The sequence below is a fragment of the Aspergillus eucalypticola genome, assembly GCF_003184535.1.
Source record: "Aspergillus eucalypticola CBS 122712 chromosome Unknown BO83scaffold_29, whole genome shotgun sequence".
In the NCBI taxonomy this organism is placed as follows: Eukaryota; Fungi; Ascomycota; class Eurotiomycetes; order Eurotiales; family Aspergillaceae; genus Aspergillus; species Aspergillus eucalypticola.
Window position 1 is genome coordinate 208,166 of NW_020290303.1, and position 19,084 is coordinate 227,249.

General features: G+C 50.0%; 8 protein-coding genes across 8 annotated transcripts; 4 read left to right on the forward strand and 4 right to left on the reverse strand.

Annotated features, from left to right (window-relative positions):
• Positions 1-1,181: 1,181 nt before the first annotated feature.
• BO83DRAFT_430772 (uncharacterized protein) lies at positions 1,182-2,764 on the forward strand (the record flags this gene model as incomplete). The annotated part of the gene is made up of 3 exons (XM_025535541.1): positions 1,182-1,295; positions 1,353-2,382; positions 2,472-2,764. 3 exons carry the CDS (start codon positions 1,182-1,184, stop codon positions 2,762-2,764), a joined length of 1,437 nt encoding a protein of 478 aa, XP_025384185.1.
• Positions 2,765-3,023: 259 nt separating this feature from the next.
• On the reverse strand, positions 3,024-4,430 carry BO83DRAFT_321729 (male sterility domain-containing protein; the record flags this gene model as incomplete). The annotated part of the gene is made up of 2 exons (XM_025527865.1): positions 3,024-4,221; positions 4,297-4,430. 2 exons carry the CDS (start codon positions 4,428-4,430, stop codon positions 3,024-3,026), a joined length of 1,332 nt encoding a protein of 443 aa, XP_025384186.1.
• A 1,400-nt stretch (positions 4,431-5,830) lies between these two features.
• On the forward strand, positions 5,831-7,447 carry BO83DRAFT_126106 (uncharacterized protein). The gene has a single exon (XM_025526065.1). It carries the CDS (start codon positions 6,041-6,043, stop codon positions 7,037-7,039), a length of 999 nt encoding a protein of 332 aa, XP_025384187.1. The 5' UTR covers positions 5,831-6,040; the 3' UTR covers positions 7,040-7,447.
• A 618-nt stretch (positions 7,448-8,065) lies between these two features.
• Positions 8,066-9,779, reverse strand: BO83DRAFT_126104 (oxidoreductase, short-chain dehydrogenase/reductase family). The gene is made up of 3 exons (XM_025526064.1): positions 9,203-9,779; positions 9,067-9,137; positions 8,066-9,013 (listed from the first exon to the last, which is right to left on the reverse strand). Exons 1-3 carry the CDS (start codon positions 9,621-9,623, stop codon positions 8,090-8,092), a joined length of 1,416 nt encoding a protein of 471 aa, XP_025384188.1. The 5' UTR covers positions 9,624-9,779; the 3' UTR covers positions 8,066-8,089.
• Positions 9,780-10,731: 952 nt separating this feature from the next.
• BO83DRAFT_381675 (uncharacterized protein) lies at positions 10,732-11,045 on the reverse strand. Its single transcript, XM_025532041.1, has one exon. The coding sequence runs from the start codon at positions 10,944-10,946 to the stop codon at positions 10,758-10,760; it is 189 nt and encodes a 62-aa protein (XP_025384189.1). The 5' UTR covers positions 10,947-11,045; the 3' UTR covers positions 10,732-10,757.
• Positions 11,046-13,266: 2,221 nt separating this feature from the next.
• On the forward strand, positions 13,267-15,594 carry BO83DRAFT_126143 (Zn(II)2Cys6 transcription factor). Its single transcript, XM_025526066.1, has 7 exons — positions 13,267-13,577; positions 13,627-13,707; positions 13,758-13,821; positions 13,873-14,225; positions 14,271-14,477; positions 14,525-14,802; positions 14,851-15,594. Exons 1-7 carry the CDS (start codon positions 13,444-13,446, stop codon positions 15,546-15,548), a joined length of 1,815 nt encoding a protein of 604 aa, XP_025384190.1. The 5' UTR covers positions 13,267-13,443; the 3' UTR covers positions 15,549-15,594.
• Positions 15,595-15,639: 45 nt separating this feature from the next.
• Positions 15,640-16,728, reverse strand: BO83DRAFT_430777 (glycosyltransferase family 32 protein; the record flags this gene model as incomplete). The annotated part of the gene is made up of 2 exons (XM_025535542.1): positions 15,640-16,344; positions 16,591-16,728. The coding sequence occupies 2 exons, from the start codon at positions 16,726-16,728 to the stop codon at positions 15,640-15,642; spliced, it is 843 nt and encodes a 280-aa protein (XP_025384191.1).
• An 835-nt stretch (positions 16,729-17,563) lies between these two features.
• BO83DRAFT_430778 (uncharacterized protein) lies at positions 17,564-18,586 on the forward strand (the record flags this gene model as incomplete). Its single annotated transcript, XM_025535543.1, has 2 exons — positions 17,564-17,803; positions 18,542-18,586. 2 exons carry the CDS (start codon positions 17,564-17,566, stop codon positions 18,584-18,586), a joined length of 285 nt encoding a protein of 94 aa, XP_025384192.1.
• Positions 18,587-19,084: the final 498 nt, after the last annotated feature.

Consider the following 19,084-nt stretch of genomic DNA (forward strand, 5'->3'; position numbering starts at 1 on the left):
CTCCTCCGTACTCCCTCCTCCGTCTCCCTACTATTACTCTCCATCCAACCACCCAAAAACTTCATCTCGTCCACAACTTCTCGCAACTTATTCTATTGCTACAATAACTCTAACGTATGCTTTCCTTCGTCAACTATTCTCTACCCGTCATCACTTTCGCAGTTATACTACCAATATGAGGGAGCACGCGCGTCGTGACCTAAATCGCCTACGGAAAAAACTTCCCGGATTAAGTTAAGAATGCTGGCTTATCCGCATTCTGCAACCATCAGCCTTACTAAATCAGGACAGACGGGGGGCCCCCAGGGATTCCCCCAGCAACTTTCCAAGAAACTGCCGGCAAGGCAACCTCAAGGCGACGTCTCCGGGACCAGAACACAGCTATCCATTGGCTTCGGGTGGGATAGTGATCGATGCAACACACTCACTATAATACCATATAATATAGACAGTCATGACCCCTCGGTCTTGTACGACCTTCTCGACTCTCTCGCTGAACCCCCAGGAGAAGGAGAAGGCCTGAACCTCCCAGTAGAGGAGGTGCGATTGATTGGCGATGCCTGTTACACAAGCAATAGCAAAAAATGCTACCGTTCTCCCGGGACCCGTCCCTGTCTGAAATGTTAACAGCACTCAGCCAATCATGTGGGAATGAATTTTAGAGCCGACACAGTGGCAAAATGTTCTCGTACACTTAGGGCCCAGAGCTAGATCTATTGTGCTAAGCTCTTATCACAAGCTTATTCTGAATAATGTCGACTACTTTGGATCGGGGTGTGGGTAGCCCTCCTACACCATGTAACTTTAGCCCACACACGCCTCTGGGCCCGAGCTAGCGGTGCTGCATGGGGACCCAAAGTGTGCACGGAGGTCCAGTTACTTGAATTAAGGGTACATCTATATCTCGAATCACATCGCATTGACTGTGTGACAAACTCCTCCTAGAACGTTGCTTCACCTAGTCAAGCCGTTTCGGGAAATCTTGGCGCCATCACGATGAATAGTAGGTCATTAGAGAAATGCTATAAATTGAGAGACTTGTAATTGATCCCGGTCACGTTTATGCCCCAGTTTCGAATTCGTCTTGAGATTTTTCTGGTCTCCACCGAGGCCTCCAGTTTCAAGTATAACGAACATTCCTGCCTACATCTTCGTTTTGAATCTATTGCTCCCTAGGCACAATGCCTTCTCATACACACACCGCCATCTTGGCTCTGGCACTATCGAGTGCTTCGCTATTTGTCTCCCCGGTTGGAGCTCACCCTGTTGAGTTACAGGCTAGGACTCCCGCAACTGTACGTTTACCCTTACGATATATATTGGTGTGCATATTGTGCTGACTAGTATACCAGGAAGAGCAGTCCGTTGGGCTTTTAGTCCTTGGAGGCGGTTGCCCTCAAAAGAGAGATGTTGGAGCCACTGATCAGGTTTCCGGCGGAGGCTGCGATGATGACGACGATGGCTCCGGCAGTTCTGATGATAATGATGGATGTGTAAGCGATGGATGTGATGATAACAGCTCTGGTAACAACGGCTCTGGAGATAATGGTTCTGGAAGCAACAACGGCTCTGGAAGCAACGGCTCTGGAACTAATACTGGTTCTGGTAACGATGGTTCAGGAAACAACAACGGCTCTGGAAGCAACGGCTCTGGAACTAATACTGGTTCTGGAAACGATGGTTCTGGAAGCAACGGCTCTGGAAGCAACGGCTCTGGAAGCAACGGCTCTGGAAGCAATGGCTCTGGAAGCAACGGCTCTGGAAGCAATGGCTCTGGAAGCAACGGTTCTGGAAGCAACGGCTCTGGAACTAACACTGGTTCTGGAACTAATACTGGTTCTGGAAACGATGGTTCTGGAAGCAACGGCTCTGGAACTAATACTGGTTCTGGAAACGATGGTTCTGGGAACAATAACGGTTCTGGAGACAACAATGGCTCTGGAACCAATAATGGTTCTGGAAACGATGGTTCTGGAAGCAACGGCTCTGGAACCAATAATGGTTCTGGAAACGATGGTTCTGGAAACAACAACGGCTCTGGAAGCAACGGCTCTGGAGGCAATAACAATTCTGGAAGCAGTAGTGGTTCTGGAAACGATGGTTCTGGCAACAACAACGGCTCTGGAAGCAACGGCTCTGGAAACAACAACGGCTCTGGAAGCAACGGTTCTGGAGGCAGCAATGGTTCTGGAGGCAGTGGAAGCAGTGGCAGCAACAATAATGGTAAGAGCACCGGCGCTAATAACACTGGCTCAGGCACAAGCCTGGTTATTACGGTCACCCCAACAGAGGACGAAAGCAGCGGCAGTGGTGGTACAGGCACAAGCTCAACATCTAGCATCTCGCTAGCTATTTCTAGCAACGGGGTGTCGGGCTATGCCAGTACCCGCCTCAACCACTAGCCCTAGCTATGATAATTCGTCCCACACCGACATAACCTTGAATGATAGCTAAGAGATATCCTCCTTCAGATAGCAAAACATCTTCCTCTTCCTCCTCTTCTTCTTCTTCTTCGAAAGGTAAGAAGCCCGACGAGATCGATACCGACGACAGCAGCGGCGACAACAATGGAAGCACCAACACGGGTAGCGGCTCCAGCATCTACATCAACGAGACAAGCAGCAACAACAACAGCTCCACTTCAAGCAAAGACGATGACAAGGATAACGACAAAGATAAAGATGATGATAGCAAAAGCTCAGACCCTGTGAGCTCGTTGCTCTCGAGTGTTTCGGGCTTGCTGGGTGGGCTTCTCAGGCGCTAGGCGATGCTTAATAGTCGATTGTTATGTCGATTGTTGCGGAAGAGTAAGTGGTGGTGGTGGTGGTGGTGGTGGTGGTGGTAATACTAATATAAGGACAAGAGTGATAGATGTTGTTGCTACCTGGATTTGTTTCGTTACTGTTCACTGGTTTGATTCTTCGATTCGATTATAGTTAAGAGGTTCTGCTTATTGACTCATTACTTACTTACTTACTTACCTACCTACGCGCCTAATAATTTATCGCTTTCCTAATCACTCTCTATAGTAACGATCCAATCCACTTGGGATATCCGAAATAGCTCATAAGCGCTCTCGCGCAGACTCGCATATCTTCCTTCCTATCCGCCCAACCAAACCCCCTACTATAATCCTTGAAGACATTCAACCCCTGCCTCTGATCCTCAGGAACCCGATCCCAAAGCTCTACTGTCCTCTCCTCGGAGAAATTGAAAGACATCCCATAAAGCACAAAAAGCCTCGCGATATAATGCAACCGCGGAGAATGCCAATCCACATCCAACCAAGTCATCCTCAACCGCCAGGGCATCTTCCGCACCGCCATCCCATCGTCCCAGAGCTCTTTGAACGCGTACCGGCCGCGTTCACCGCAGACGGCGTGCACAATGCCAACACTCCCGTAGGCGAGGTGAAACAGCGTCCGATCCACGACCACGTCCACGGGCACTTCGTCCGCTGTGACTTCCGTATCGGGATGCTTGGCGCGTGTCGCGGCGTGGAACCGGATTGAGGGGGTGAGCGATACCATTGTCGCTATGGTGGTCAGTGGTGTTGATAAGGGTACGCTGTAGCCTCGGTAAGGGAAGTTCTGGGCCGGGCCGAAGATGGATGGCCGGATTATGAGGAGTTTGTTGGGGGAGACATCATGGATATGGTTTGGGCTTTGATCATGGTTCTGGTTGAAGGCTTGAAGGAGGACCCGTTCCGAGAGGTGCTTGGCGTAGGCGTAGGGCCAGGGGAAATCGTTTGACCGGGACTCGTATTCCGCTATTGTGCCTCGGGATTGGAGCTCTTTGTAGGTTGTTGCTGTGGAGATGGATGGGGATGATGATGATGGATAAAGCGGGTATAGTGTTTCTCGGACCGAGATGTCGACGGCGGCCCGGGAGGAGGCTTCCGCGTAGAGATGACTGTTCGCGAAGGCAGAGGAAATGTACACGAAGCGGTGGAGGTGGGGGCAGGATAGCGCGAAGTGGGCAAGCCGTTCGGTAGCGCCGATGATGCTTTGGGATAGTTTGTGGAGCGGGTCCACGAGGTTGATGGATGAGGCGGCGTGGATGATGATCTCGGTGGTTGTTTTGAGGAGTGTAAGCGAGGTTGGGGGAAGGGCTAGATTTGGCTCTTGGATGTCGCCGTCCAGATAGGTGATCAGGTCCGACGAGATTAGCGTCTCGGACATGGGCTTGGGAAGGATCTTTTGCCATTTTTGTACGGCCCGACTGTTTGGAAAAGAGATGGAGATCAGCACAGGGATTCATTTACACGTTACTGGGGCTGTGTGTGGTAGAGTTTACTGCTTGCCTCCCCGGCAGAGGAGATATATACATTTTGGGCGAGCCTGCGAGACCAGCCGCAGGACTAATGCGGTGCCCAAGAAGCCCGTGCCTCCGGTGACGAAGATGGTTTTCTGCGAAAAGAACTCCCACATGGTGTCATTCTGTGATTGAGACTGGACACCGTATTTGCTGTATTACCTGAGAGCCATATCTTCAATTCCGGGGCATTGTTGGGGTATAATATAATGACTGTGGGGAGAAAGTCCGGTATAGATCGACAAATATCAATTACGGGCATGGTTCACGATCAAGGAACCAGATTGTCAAGGGAGAGCTTAAACAGTCCCTCAAGGACAGTCATTATAATAGTAACCATGGCACGGTCTCATCCACAACAGGCTTGCGACTGTGTCGATAGTAACGGTGGTTAGCGACAACGTACAACGGCGGCTAGTTCACCGAGGCTGATTAGATAGAGTTGGCAGGTTGGCAGGACAAAAATGTGAAGATTCCGAGTTGGTGGAAAGTTTAACCGGCCTGGGTGGCGAGAACGCCGGAGACTCTTGGAGGGGGACCACTTGTAGATGGGTCGGTGGAATCAAACCGGGAGCCCCTAGAGCCTATCCAGGTTTAGAGAAGTGGATTTGCCAGTGGATGGTGAACTTGGTTGGTGGCGATTCCCGCCCGGGTGTGTTTGCCATCTTGCCTCTTGGGAGGGCGTGTTGTTCATGTGTACCATACTGCAGAAAAGTGAGTAATGCAAGCCACAGTTTAGCAATCACCAATCAAGGATGGAATGACAAATGGATGACAGATGGAAGAAGCAGCCGTAGGAGAGATTACTTTTTATTTTTTGTAGATGAAGGGATTGAGGGGAGGGGAGAAGAGAAGAAACAAGGAGGAGAAGCCCGAAGAGACGCCGGACTGGCTGAGTCACGGCCGGCTAGAGCCGAAGAGGGATTAGACTAAAACTGGAATTCTAGAAGGGCAGCAAAGAATTTAATTATTATTCACTTCTTTGAGTTCTTTCATTCTTCTAGTTAACTTCTTTGGCCCAAAAGTGCACGGAATACAAACTGCCACTTCCTCCAGCCATGGCGAGAAAAGCAATAGCAACAATAATATGGTGATTAATGAAAAGGGGGCCTACATTACTCCTTTCTTCTTAACATGGCCTGGAATCATGCCCCAGTCGGTGGTTCCCTACTTCTTTTCACTTTCTTCCTCCCTTCAACTCTCTCTCTCTCCCCTTTCTCCTTTTCCCTACTACTACTTGATCCACACACCCCAACCGTCGCCGTTGATTGATTCCCTGCGGCGCTTCCCCACGGCGTCCGTCTAGATTCATCCCAAGGTTCGACCGTCACTCGACGTGCCTAATCCGTTCCCTGCTTTTCCTATTTCTTTTGTGAAATATTATTTCTAATTTTCGTTTCCCTTTTTTAGCCCTTTCCGTCTACCAGACTAGACCCCGTGTCCCTTTTTGAACCCACCCGATACGAGAATTGGCCACTGTGCGATTTCGCCTTATATTGCAACTCGGGAACGCGCCCTCTCTCTTCCCTCCCCCTCCCTCCTACCAGGGCTCCCCTGATGTCCAGATAGCCTATCCGTCGACCACCATCTCCATCCCATCCATCTGGTCCGGATAACACAGGCCTCACAGGGTTCTCTCGCACTCTCGCCAGATATTGTTAAAAAGGTCATCTGGATCCTCCAATCCGTCTCGACTCCCAACCCCGAGACAAGAGACTCCGTCACCATGTTCGAGGACTTCTCCTTCTCGTCTCCGTCGTCTACCAGGCCCTCGCGCCTGGCGCTCGATGGCGATGACCGCCTCATGGTCGACAGCGACAGTTCCCTCATCTCTCCCATGTCGTCGCGCTGTCCCTCTCCGCGCTCCCATCGCTTCCCCCGGACCGCGTCTCGCTCTCGCTCCTCATATTTCCGCTCCGCACAGCAGCCACCCACCTCCGTGCCTTTCTCTGCCTACGATCACAAGCGGCTCTCTATCAGCACTCTGACGCGGAAACTTCACGAGCACACCCTTCAAAACCCGAACGGCCTGCAGCCCGAAGAAGCCGGTCGCTTCGATCGCCCGGCCTCTCCAACTCCATCGGATCTGGGCATCTCGTCCAAGTTCCCCGGCTACGTCCTCACCCCGCCAGACACAGATCACGATGACGAGTCCCTGACTTCGGGTTCCCTCTCTCCGCAATCCTGCTCGCCGTTCCTGAGCCCTACCTCCGTGCCCGCAGACTTCCCCGCAGCCGACAACATCGATCTGAACGGCAACGCCACTACAGCCGCTCCATCGTCAGACGCCTGGACCGTCCGGGCCCAAAGACAGCAAATCTCCCGTCTACAATGCAACCAGTCTGACGTGGAGGCGATTCGTCTTGCTCTGGTGTCCGATGACGAGATCATGCGTTCGGCCATATGCAGGGACTCCATCTGTGAAGAGGACTATCACCCCAGTTCGCTACCGCCGCAGACTTCGCCGCGGAGACGTGCCCTGACTTTGTCGCGGAATCGGTTCCGTGGCCAGGCTTCTTCAGCCGCGTCAGCGGAATCAGCTGGTCCGGAGACCCGGGCACGTCGGAAGAGCAGCGTCAGTGCGTTGGCGTCGTCACATCGCATTGAGAAGAGCTATCACTGCTCGTCGCGCGATATGCACAAGAAGAACGAGCAGGGCTTGAGACGGAAGAGCCTTGTGAGTGCGGCGTTGGCGTCTATGGTGGAGCAGGGGCCAGAGGAGTAATTGCTATTCTCTTTCTTCATTTCTTCTTGTCTTTCCACATTTCACTTCATTTCTCTTCTTCCTATCCTTGTATTCTCTCATACTTTTGATGATATATCTGTTATCTGTTTTGTTGGATCTATCGTCATCTCTCAGGGTTCGGGCTTTTTGTATGCGCATTGAGAAGGAAAGATACCCAGATTGTGTACCCGGTTACTTGTCTGTCTTACTACTTGTCTGTTCTGTTTTGATCCCTTCCATCGTCGTGTGCTGTACCCAATATCTGTCATGTATTAGTTCACATTTACACTGTAAATATATACTTCTTTCCCCCTTTACCCATTACCCTTACAGTTACCATTACCGGTGTTCTACTATTGTTCATCACATCCACGATTCATGTTCCATCGGATCGGATTTGGATTCGGCTTGCATCTCTCAGCCCGTTATATTTCCAGTCTTAGTAGTAGTGGTAAACCAGGTAAACCATAGGTGATACAATAGAAGCATATATAGCATGATGAAGCATAGCAGAATATAGGCTTGCAACGGTTCACGATAACAAATAAAAAATAAAGGAAAAGGGACAAGACAAGACAAGAAAGAGATCTATTTGCATTGCATCATGGAACCCAGTCGTCTTCAATATCAACAATGGAAAAGTATAGCTTTAGTCCCGCGGGATTCCTGTCAAAGGAAAACATCCCCGAGATGGAAAACCACAGTGGAGAGCAATGGGGAGGGTAGGCGGGACGGGTACGTGTGGCTCATAAAGTAGCGATCAATCAATCAGTCAATTAGTCGGTCAAACAGTAAAATGGGGCAATTGAGGAAATCATGGCTGCATATCTGCATGTACGGATGCTGCATATGCACATGCAGACCAGACGGCAGGTAAGCAGGCGAGCAGCAGATCCGCGGCATACAAGAGAGAAAGTGGCGGAGCCGAAAGTATCAAGTAGAGCTGAAGTTACTGCGGGGGCAATAAATCAGAAAAAGACAGAGGAGCTGAAGGAGCGGTGAGGGTATCGTAATGAGTGTTGCTGCAGAAGCGGGTGGTTTTCCGACGGGTTACTGCCGTTTCTTTCGAAACATGCTGTATAGCCGTTTAAAGGGGTTTAGTGGCCCCGCATTGGCCTTGTTGTTCTTTTTGCGTTTCTCGAGCGAGCGTTTGGATATGTTGTGGTGGATGTGGATTTTCTGCGCCTGGTGCGGCGAGGGGAACGGTGATGGGCTGGCGTAGGGGGATGGAGGGTTCGAGTATAGCGGATGGGGTATGCCGGGTCTGTCTTGGATGGGGGAACCTCCTTGCCAGAGGTTCATGTCGTAGTACCCTGCTAGAGGGGAGACTGGCGATGCTGGGTACATTTGTCCGTCGCTTGGAAACGGAGCCGTCGATGGACGTGCATATGACATTGGCGACGGGTAATCACCGTCTTCGTGGATGGGGGAGCCCGGCTCCCCCAGATCGCTTTCATCGGTCCAAGCCCTCGGTCGCAAAGGTGGTGGCCGACGTTGTGTGTAGTTTGGAGATCGTGAGTATCGTGATTCCATGTCTTCGGAGTCCTTGTTCTGTAGGCGCTCGGAGATGGATGGTATGGGCTGGTGCGGAGTATCGCCCACGAGCTCTTCGTGGACTTTCTGTTCATCTTCTTCTGGCGCTGGGCTCAATGGTGCAATGGCCCGAAGGTAATCTTCTTCAGATATCGTCAGCCGCTCTTCAGTCGTCTCTATGTAAGATTCCCGGTAATGGCCGGTCGAGTCGCGAGCTGAATAAGCGTCGACATCCTCGATAAACGAGACTATTCGAGCAAAGTTGAGGGATTCATGAGGATTGACGATTTCGAATGATGTGCCATGATCAATAACGGTTGCAGTCCGATTTTTCATGTTGAATAGGATTGAGTCCGAGCGGGTCCGGGTGTGCTTATGAAAGGACCCTTCCTGGTCTGGATTTGAATCCGGGTATTTCTCCAATCTGTCACGAAATGTGTCCTATATACCTATGTGAATAGGATATAAGTAATTGTTGCGGGGGTACCACCTACCAGTAGTCTATGGGGGTTCGATCTAGAGTATATCGGGCTGTCCGACGAATGTAATTCTACATTTGGCGACACTGGAATAATTGTTAGCATTCTGATCCATCATGACACTTTCGCATGCGAAACCATAGTCACTCACAAGCAAACCCCCGGAGGCTCTCTGGCCCCTGCTCACTCATCGCGCTCGGCGAGTACGACGGGGACAACGGGGGAGGACTCGATGCCGCGGACGACACGGAGAACGGATGCGCGGAATGATGCGGATACATCGGGGTCTGATTGAGGTGTATAGCAGCGTTTTTACGCTTTAATATATGTCCCTCTGGACTGTCAAAGGCAAAGGCGTCGCTGTCGGAGAGTTGTTTGCGATAGTGGTGGAGGGACAATGTTCCTGGAAATGCGGGCTGGCACATGGCCGGACTCGTGGTAGATAACTGTAGAGGGTCAGGGTCGAGACTGGGGGGAATTGATGATGTCGAGATTGAGTTCATAGCGGCTTGTTGGTGTATAGATCCATGGCCCGAAGACCAGACATCCATGGTTATGGCCACGCCAGGCATCGCCGAACCCGGTTGTCTGATGCTTAAAGGAGAAGGTGGAAAGTAGTAGTACCTGAGATCCAGCGGATGAGGGTTAAGAATGAAACGAGAAAGAGGACCACCCGGGGATTTTGCGAGGTTGCATTGAGCACAATTGGATTGTTTTATTTGTTGGTGTATTTTTGGGGGGGGAATTAATTAAATTTTTGAACACCAGCACCGGGTGTTTTTGTCATGTGTAGTAGCAGGGCAACGGTGCTATTAGCATATTTCCTGCACGTTGATGTGACGGCAGAGCAAAGGGGAAATAAATGAAAGCGAGACAGGGGTGTCTCAATTGACTGGATTGGGTAAGAAGTATAGAGTAGAAGTAGGTAGGAAGGAGTAATAGTAAGAAGTAGTAAGCAGGAGATGTAACACAATACAATGAAAGTATAGTAGGAAGTAAGTTAAGTAGTAGTAGGGGTAGTTACTTGATCGCACCCGGCAATCTGAGTATGGCCGTGCGAAAGAAAATGGTAAGTAGGGTAAGTGGGTAAGGTAAGTAGGTCGACAGTAATAACGAAGACCCTTTGAACAAGACCGACCGACCGACAGACAGACAGACTCGGCCATGGGCTGATGAAAGAACAGACAGACAGACAGAAAACACAACTAAAAGCACAGCAGCGTCACTTGACTGCCAGGTCAAGCTGCAGTTGACGTGCATCACAGCCAATCAAGGCCATGGCTCCGTTTTCAGTCTCGAAAACATGACTAGTCCAGCCCACTTGGGCATCAACTGCGTGGCTAGTAGTATTTCTGACTGTGTGGGAGGGGATCCACTGCCCCATCCCCTCCCTGCAAAGTACGACGGTGGTACTTACCACTCTATTGTTCTACCGTTGTAAAATCATGTAGGAGAAGGACACCAGAGAGAAGAGAGAGTGGGTTTGTGTGGATGGATTGGGATGGACGGGTGGGTGTGAGAACCAGAAAATCAAAAGTATCCAAAAGCATCCATCCATCCATCCATCCATCCCTCTTGGACGGGACAACTCCGACCGAGAGAGAGTCATCATCCACTTCCAACTTGCACATCCCCATCTTACAGTCTTTCTCCCTTCTTTTTTTTCTGTTTTTCTCTCTCCTTGACTTACTCGTTCTCTGCCTCCTTCATCTCTCCCCTTGCCTCCTTGTCGAGACATGATCCTTCCGAATGACCTCAGCACTCCCCCTTCCCGAGTAACCACTAGTCAACCAATCTACATTCCATGAAGATCCTGTTTCAACCCTTTCCCATCCCGGTGGTTTGAGATATGCCATCCGGGCCACCCATTCGTCCGCAGCCTTTTCCCCGATCATCGTCCCGGCGGCCAATCAACGTGGTCAACTCAGCTGTTTCAAAACTCGGGCGCATTCAAGTCAGTCCGCTTCTATATTTGCCTGCTTCGCCCATTCATTCCTTCCACTCTGCTCCTCTCTGTAGTTCATGTGTCCAGTCACACTAGGCATCCTCACCTCACCACCCTTAATGAACCGAGCCATGCTATACGTCCAATCCGTCCACCATTTGAGTTTTCCATACATCATATGTGGCTACGATGGTTCCCTCTCAATTCAATGAGGCTGACGGTTTCTGATCCACTCCGCCGAACTTTACTACTAACCAACTGTGTTCCCGTTCAAGACTCTGTCTCGTTCCCAACACCTGCTGACTTCTATCGCCATTCGATAGCACAGTCCTTTTAAGGTTGCTTGGGTTGCTGCAAACAACTCGATAAATTAATTAGGGTCAACCCCAGGATCATCGAGGGATTCCCATTTCACAAACATCGGTGCCAGGGTATTAATTTAGCATCGAGGGCGGATTTTCTCCGTTCGGCCAACCGATTGTAGCGTGGCATTCTCTCACCAACGAAGCCAAGACCGCCATCTCATAAGCCACGAGAGGAAACCACTCTCCATTGAACTACGTTGACCGATACTGCAAGAGTGGAAACGTCACCAAGATCGTCCTTGTAGAGAGCCCTGTACCTGCCAATGTTTCACAAAGCACCCTGAAGCTGCGGTACGCCTTATCGTGTCTCAGGAGCTTCGTACCTATCTCGTGATCTCCTTAGTAGAATGCCAGGCAATTTGGTGGAACATTCCCGTAGACCCCAGATTACGACGCAGTGCAGAAGACGTTGCTCCCAAGGCCTAGACGGAGCCATCACTGTGTGACTACCTCCTTAGTAAGTAATATTGTTGAGTCGTCGAGCCATTGACTGGTGGGTAGTTGCATTCGAACTCTATAATTGGCTGTACAATTTACAGCGTCACAGGATAAACCCCCAATGATGCATCAGCATCTCTAAACACCTCGTCCTTCATCAGATTTGGAGAAGCTAGCTTTCATGTCACCAGTTGTGGTATTCCGAAAGGAATACCGAACCAATCCTGTCGGCATGGACTCTACGGCAAGTGGGATTCTTCTCGGTGATACTGATATTGCCATCACATCTATGTCTCCTACAAAGTCTACTCCGAGCCATACTCCAGACCCATGGATGGATTGTGCCATGAGTTGGGCAGCAGATACGAACCGCATCACCTTTGCCTTGTCGCCAGACTGGATCTAGACTTGGAGTCGTCTTCGCGTTCTCGCAGTCTAGATTCCTCCGGGTATATCGAAAGCTGATCTATGAGCTCCAGATGACCTCATGCAATTTGGCCCCTAGATTTATTTGACTGTTGAAAGCGGCGATTAACTATAGCATGCCCGGGGAAGTTTATCCTGTCGTCTGATGCGCCTGTACTCATATAGTCACCCCGAAGGCTGTCATGCATAAGTCAGTAGCTACTCCGTACATAGTAGAGTGAACGGTGAGTTAGTCTAGCCATTCGCTCGCCAAGTCATCTCCGCGGCTCAATAGCGCAGTGGGCTAGGGACTGTATCGTGACTGCTAGTAAACTAAGTAAGGCTAACTATGCGCACTTATTTCCTCTTTCGATATTGAATCATGTATAGAAAGCAAGCCATAGCCGGGCTTGCAGATGATTAGTGGCCTGGAGAGAACCATCATCCCGGAACCTTGAGCTACATCCCCTTTTACATGAGCATTGCCGAGAGCATCTAGGAACAGGATTTCTCGCGATAACTCCGTCACTGATTGGTGCCCTGTCCATGCCGCCGGCCGAGGAACAGGCACGAACAGCAGTAGACAGTTCCGAGCATATCCATGCGCGATAGCTTCAATCAAATGGAAGCGTCATTCTTCGCTCAGGTTAGCTTCGATGATTGGATGGTGGTTCCCAACACGAGCAACAGCTCAGACAAAGAAGCCAATTCGTACTTACGGTTCTAAATGCGCTGGTGCACTGGCACTGGACCCACTTGGTAGAGAGTATATATCGGCGAGGAACCATGGAAGGAAGCATCACGGATTCGGTACATCGCACGGCCTCGGAGTCTGAACGCGACACCCAGTCGTCTCAGATTGATTATACTTCGTAGTTTCTAAAGAAAGCTCAGGCAAAGTGCTCTAACTAAATGCAAACCGGTACTTACAGCAGAGAGGAAGGGAGCTGACGCGCCAAGAGGCAGTGGACGTGATCGGGCGGCATTAGTGTGGCTGGCGGGTACAAACTCCGCCCCGCATCTGCCAGCTTCGCTTCGCCTCGGTGGACTCGGGCTAATCTGCTTTAATCTCCATGGCTGGGGTCTACAGGGTCCCATTCCATCCAGCTCCCCTTGTCATCTCGCTCGGTCTGCGCACGGAACTCGAATGGATCGCTCGACTCCCTGCAGGCTTTCAAGACCACCGGTTGACCGTCGGATCTATCGAATGCAGCGCTGACGCGGAAATCTCCATCTGTGATGGCTCACTTGATCCAATCTGAGCTTTCCCGTCCCAGGGGCCGGTATTCTAACGGCTCAGTAAGGACATGTCAGAATTGTGCCAGAGCCAAGATACGGTGTATCCGCCACGGGGCTACCGGGAGCTGCGATCGGTGAGCTTGTCTGAGTGAGCTGATTGTTTGGTTGGCTTACTAGGTCTAGATGCGAACGCCTAGGGAAAGAGTGTCATTTCCCAGAGTCTCGAAGCACAAATGGAGGGATCAAGAGAGATAGCAAGGACAAGTGAGTTGCGAACCACGGATCATGTAGTTTGTCTGCTCATCTCGTGAAAGGAGGATCGAACTACTCGAAACCAAAGTCGACCAGTTGCTAGCGACGTCGGTATCCCCAATCCCCGTGCGTACAACACCCTCCATTTGCTAGGCAGAGAGATTAACCGTATTCTAGAGAAATAGCAGCACAACTGATGAAAGTCCTGCAAGGACTGCATCACAGTCCAAAGATGCCATTGACAAAGGCTTGCTTACCGTGGATGCCGCCAATATGCTGCTGAATGAATTCCGCGCGACGCTTATGCCTCATTGTCCATTTGTAGTCATCCCACCACAGACCTCTGCTGAGAGCCTCAGGAAAGACAAGCCGTTTCTTTTCCTTACCATCTTGACGGCTACTCTGTATGACAACATGCCTCTGCAGCGTATGCTCGAAAAAGAGGTGAAGAAGAAGGTTAGCGACTGCATGATCTTTGATGGACCAGTCTCATTCGAAGTGCTGCAAGGGCTGCTAGTCCACATTGCATGGTACGCCTGATAGTCTATGTTTGTATGCCGAACTGACAGGTCTAGGTGTCAATATCATTCACGGCCACGCCGGTTCTCGCAATATCTGCATCTTGCGATCAGCATTATCACGGACCTGCAATTGGATCGCGCGCCTGAATATCGGCTCTGGAGGACTCGAGTGAACTTTAATCCGGAAGAACACAAAGAGTCGGTGTCTTGGGGGCATGATGAGAGACGGGCCGTTCTCGGAATTTTCTATTTTTCATCGAGGTAAGGATAGCTTCTACACGATTAGTACTGGAGTTAACGTCTCGAAGCGTTTCGCAAATCCTACACAAGCAATGCACCTTTTCGTACATGCCTTATTTTAATGAATGTTGCAAGCTCCTGGCCACAGATGCCGAGTATGCCTCCGACCAGCACCTACTTCATATAGTACAGCTTCAACGGCTATCGGAGAAGATCACTTCTATCTCAGCACAGAACATTCTAGGGACCCACGGTCCTGGCTCAAGCAGTGAGCGTTCTTTTCGTGAGATGAAACTAGAGCTGGAGCAATATCGGGCTAGTCTACCGTGTCCGTTGCATGAGAACAGTAAGTAAGCAGCTTATGATGGACTTCATCATGATACTGATGACACAGATATCCTTTTCATGCAATACTATACGGCCGAACTGTATCTTTGCCAGATCAGTTTGTTCGATAATAAGCCGAGTACACAGAGCCCAAGACGTGAAGTTTCATTTCAGATCGAGGCTCTCCGGATGGGTCTCGTTGCGGCCAAAGCTCTACTTGACTACTACGTCTGCCTCCCGTTGCGCAGTGAAATGGCGTTCAACAACGCCGTATGGATTCAGATTGGCTTCGCGCTGACTCTTGCCAGCAAACTTGTTGTGGCAGCGTCGGAGCCTTCGATACAGCCTCACACGGCGGAGTTGTGCCGTGCACTAGACATATCCAGCATGCTTAGTCGGTGCATCCTTCGCATGCAGGCACTGATTACGTCTAGTATGGATGCCTCCGGTGACCGAGATGTGTTCTATCACTATGAACAGCGTCTGAAGCGAGTTCAGTGGTGGTTTGAAAATCGGATGTTATCAAGACAAAAGAGTGATTCCTTTCAGCCTCCAGTACAACCTAGTAACATGAGCCCATCCGGAGCTGAGAACGATCACCTTGAATCCGCGCAGCTGCCACTGGATGGATTAAATGATTATACAATGATACCCCGTGAAGTGTATGATATGCAATGGCCGGGCTTCTTTCCCGACGCAACAATTGATGAGATACTCGTTGACTGGATGGAGTACACGAAGGCGTCTGAGCAGCGCTTGCGCTGAGCGATGGAAATCGCTGCCATCTATCTCAGTCAAGACGAGAGCAATCCCATTAATGCTTTATTCAATACAGTCCAATTTCATCAATAGCTATCTACACCTGAGTATACCCCCGCTTCCTCGGCTCCCTCCTCACCCCGAACACCACCAACCCCATCACCCCAAGCGCAATCCCAGCCGCACACCAACCCATCCGATTCCCAAAGAACCACTCCGACACTGCAACCTCATCACCGCGTGGCCTTTCTCCGACAAACGTCATAAAGACTGCCTCTTCAGTCCTTTCGAACATGTCCTCGGGCACAATGCCTACTCCACCCCCAACAGCAGACAACCACACTCCCAGCACCCGACTCACCAACACCGCCCCAGCACTCACAAAAGCCATGGCATACGCCGGCACAAATCCCCATCGATGCTCATGTACACTCAACGCCACCTTGATCACAAACGGATGGTTCGGCTTACTCGCGATGAACTCATTCCCGACTCCGTACGGCCAGTGCTGAGGCAGCAGCACCTTGCCCTCTTGCTCTGCACCCATTAACAAGGAAGCAAATGGCCACTGGCACCCGATTTCAAGGTCTAGGTACACACCCCCGTAATACCAGAGGAGGAAGTACCGGAGCACGTCGACGCGCTGCATGGGAAGAAGATGGTCGTTGTATATGGGTGCAAACCAGGGAAAGTATGCTTCGATGAACTGACGGGCTGTGGTGTCTGTCCAGATGTATTGCTCGTATGCGGGGTTCTGGACGTGGCAGGAGGAGCTGGCATTGATGTATTCTTCGGGGATGGGCTTGGTGAGGTCACCGCGCCATATGCGGTGGATGATGGGAGGAATGGATGAGGGAGTGGTATTAAGAGGTCATGATGGTGGAGGTGCCCATTGGTATGGTTTTGTGGTGATTGCCGAGGGCGGGGTTTCATATGCGTAAAGGATGTCAGAAGAGAGGGTGTGGGCGTGTAATTGAGAGGAGAATTTTAATGTTGAGATGAGCCATGAGAGACAAGTCGAGAGGAGATAGAAGCTGAGACAGCAGACAAAGGGACCCTGGCGGGCCTTGGTGACTATGGTCTGGAGTCTGGGTGCTAGGGAAAAGTGTGGAAGAGAAGCGTGGCAGCGTGCAGCTTGGTGCAGGATATGATTGCGAATGGTCTTGAGTGTTGAGCGGGGAGTCATTGTGCAGATGATGCGAGGTGAAGAGACGGGTCACAACACACTGAAAAGTGACTTGAACAAGAGTAGAAGATCATGAGAAATTGGCCAGCAACATCTAGACATATCTACAATTCATCATCCCACTGCCCCAACCTTAATCACTGATCCTCTGATCACACTCAATGACCAAAGGATCGAATAAGCCTCTCAACGGCTGTCCCTAATCACAGTCTCAAGACAGCCTCACTCTATATCTAGTTCAACCCTAACAGAAATAGCAGCTTCACGAGAAGTGGGTACACATTCTCCGTGTCCGTTTGGGGCCGTATCCATCCCATCTCACTATAAAAGTCCGTATCCGTGTCCGTCCGGGTCCGTGTCCTTCATCCACCCAACCCTATTCCTATATAAACTAACTACTATATGAATCCCTCTCTTGGCAACGAGGCGGTGCTTGATTGAAGCTCATCCATCGTGGCTTTTACTGTTCCTCTCCGATACCTCTCGGTTCATTCCGAGATGTGCCAAGATTGGGTAAGCAACGTTGGGCGTTGCTTACCAGTGACCCATGGTACTTGGAACTGAGCTGATCTGAGGCACAGGGCCATGGTGGAAGGATTGGGGGGTATACTGGGGGGCCTCGCTTATTTCAATGAGGCTTATCAAGAGGGGTTGATAAAGGATGGGATATTTTTGGATCGTCCTTAGAATATATAATGTGTTGCTGTATATGAGAAAGATGGGGAGCCAGCTGTACACCATATATCATCTTCATCTCCATCTTCTATTGACTTTAATTTGTTTCTCACCCATAACTCACTATACTATACATGATATACTTACTATACAAGCAGATATGACCAACACAACCACCACAAACACCACAGTCCTCGACCCCTCCGACTACTGCACCCTCTCCACCTGCCCTCTCTCCGACGCCTACGTCAACTACGTCCCCTCCCTCGCCGGCAACATCTTCTACGCAGCCGTCTTCGCCGTCCTCCTCATCGCCCAACTCATCCTCGGAATCCGCTATCGCACCTGGGGCTACCTCACCGGTCTCTTCGGCGGTCTTCTCCTGGAGATAATCGGCTATGTAGGGCGTATTCAAATGCTAGGGTGAATCAGGGGGGTGGTGGGAAGGATATTGTTGATTTTGCGTGTTTTGGACCATCAGGAGGGGAAGGTTTATAGTTCATCTGTTTGATGTCTTTTTTTTTCCCTTTTTTTTGGTCGGTTGGCTGATTATGTCTTGATGTGAGTTTGTGGGTCTCGGATACAAAGTCGGAGATTTGTAGTCGATGATTGATCAGATGGCTATGTTGTGGTTTTTGTTAAAGATTGCATTGACTATTATTATTTAGTTCTCTTTGATGGTATCTACTTTGAGGCTGAATTATCTTCATATCGGGTGTAGAGGGTCCATCGGATGATCTTCCACAATTCAGTGCAAGACTGCAATTACTTATTTCACGTATATAATAGCTGGTAGAGGTAGCTAATCAGCAAAAGAACTGGTACATACGACCACAGGGTGTGGAAAACAGGGCTTCCCGTCCGCTCAGCCGTACTTAAGCCACACGCCGGGAGGTTAGTAGTTGGGTGGGTGACCACCAGCGAATCCCTTCTGTTGTATGTTTTTGCTATTTTATGGCTCTTTTGTTTGCTTGCCTTTTTTTTTATTTTTATGTGAGAGTATGATTTCTTCACTATGTCTTATAATAATGCCGAGTCAATGTGTGAGATCGCTCGCGTACGTCTGGCATTAAATGGCACACCTGAGTTCACCGTAGTACCTTCCCCATATTTAAAGTAGCTAATCCTGAGAACCAAGACACTGGCCGAGCCAGAGCAGTGGGTTGTCATAGGTGTCGGATGATTTCTGGGAGACTCATCATTCGCATACGGTGTAAAATCTGGGAACAGTGAGGAGACATCAGTTTGAAATATAGTAAGGAAGCAAGCAAGGCATTGACTGATCTACAGCAAGCTCGTGTCATCATAGATGAATAACCATTTGCTAGTACTATCTTAGCATACTCTTCGAACCTAGTCGTACCCTCCTATTCAGGTATGCAGGTAGGTCAGCAAGTAGATCCCCAGTTGTGGCTGAGCACTTTGCTAATCACGCGCTAAGATCTTCTCTATATCTGCCAACATGATTGATTGGCTTGGTTCGAATTCGGATTCGGGTTCGGGATTTGAGTAGTGTTAGGAAGTGATGTTCCACTTTGATCTCATCGACTACTATCTACTTTTCTGCTGCACACTAGTTGCTGCTGATAGCAATTAAATTCTACACCTAAACAGACACTACACTCTGTACAACCTAGAATCGAATATACACTGCATAATCTAGCATTCATATTTCACATCC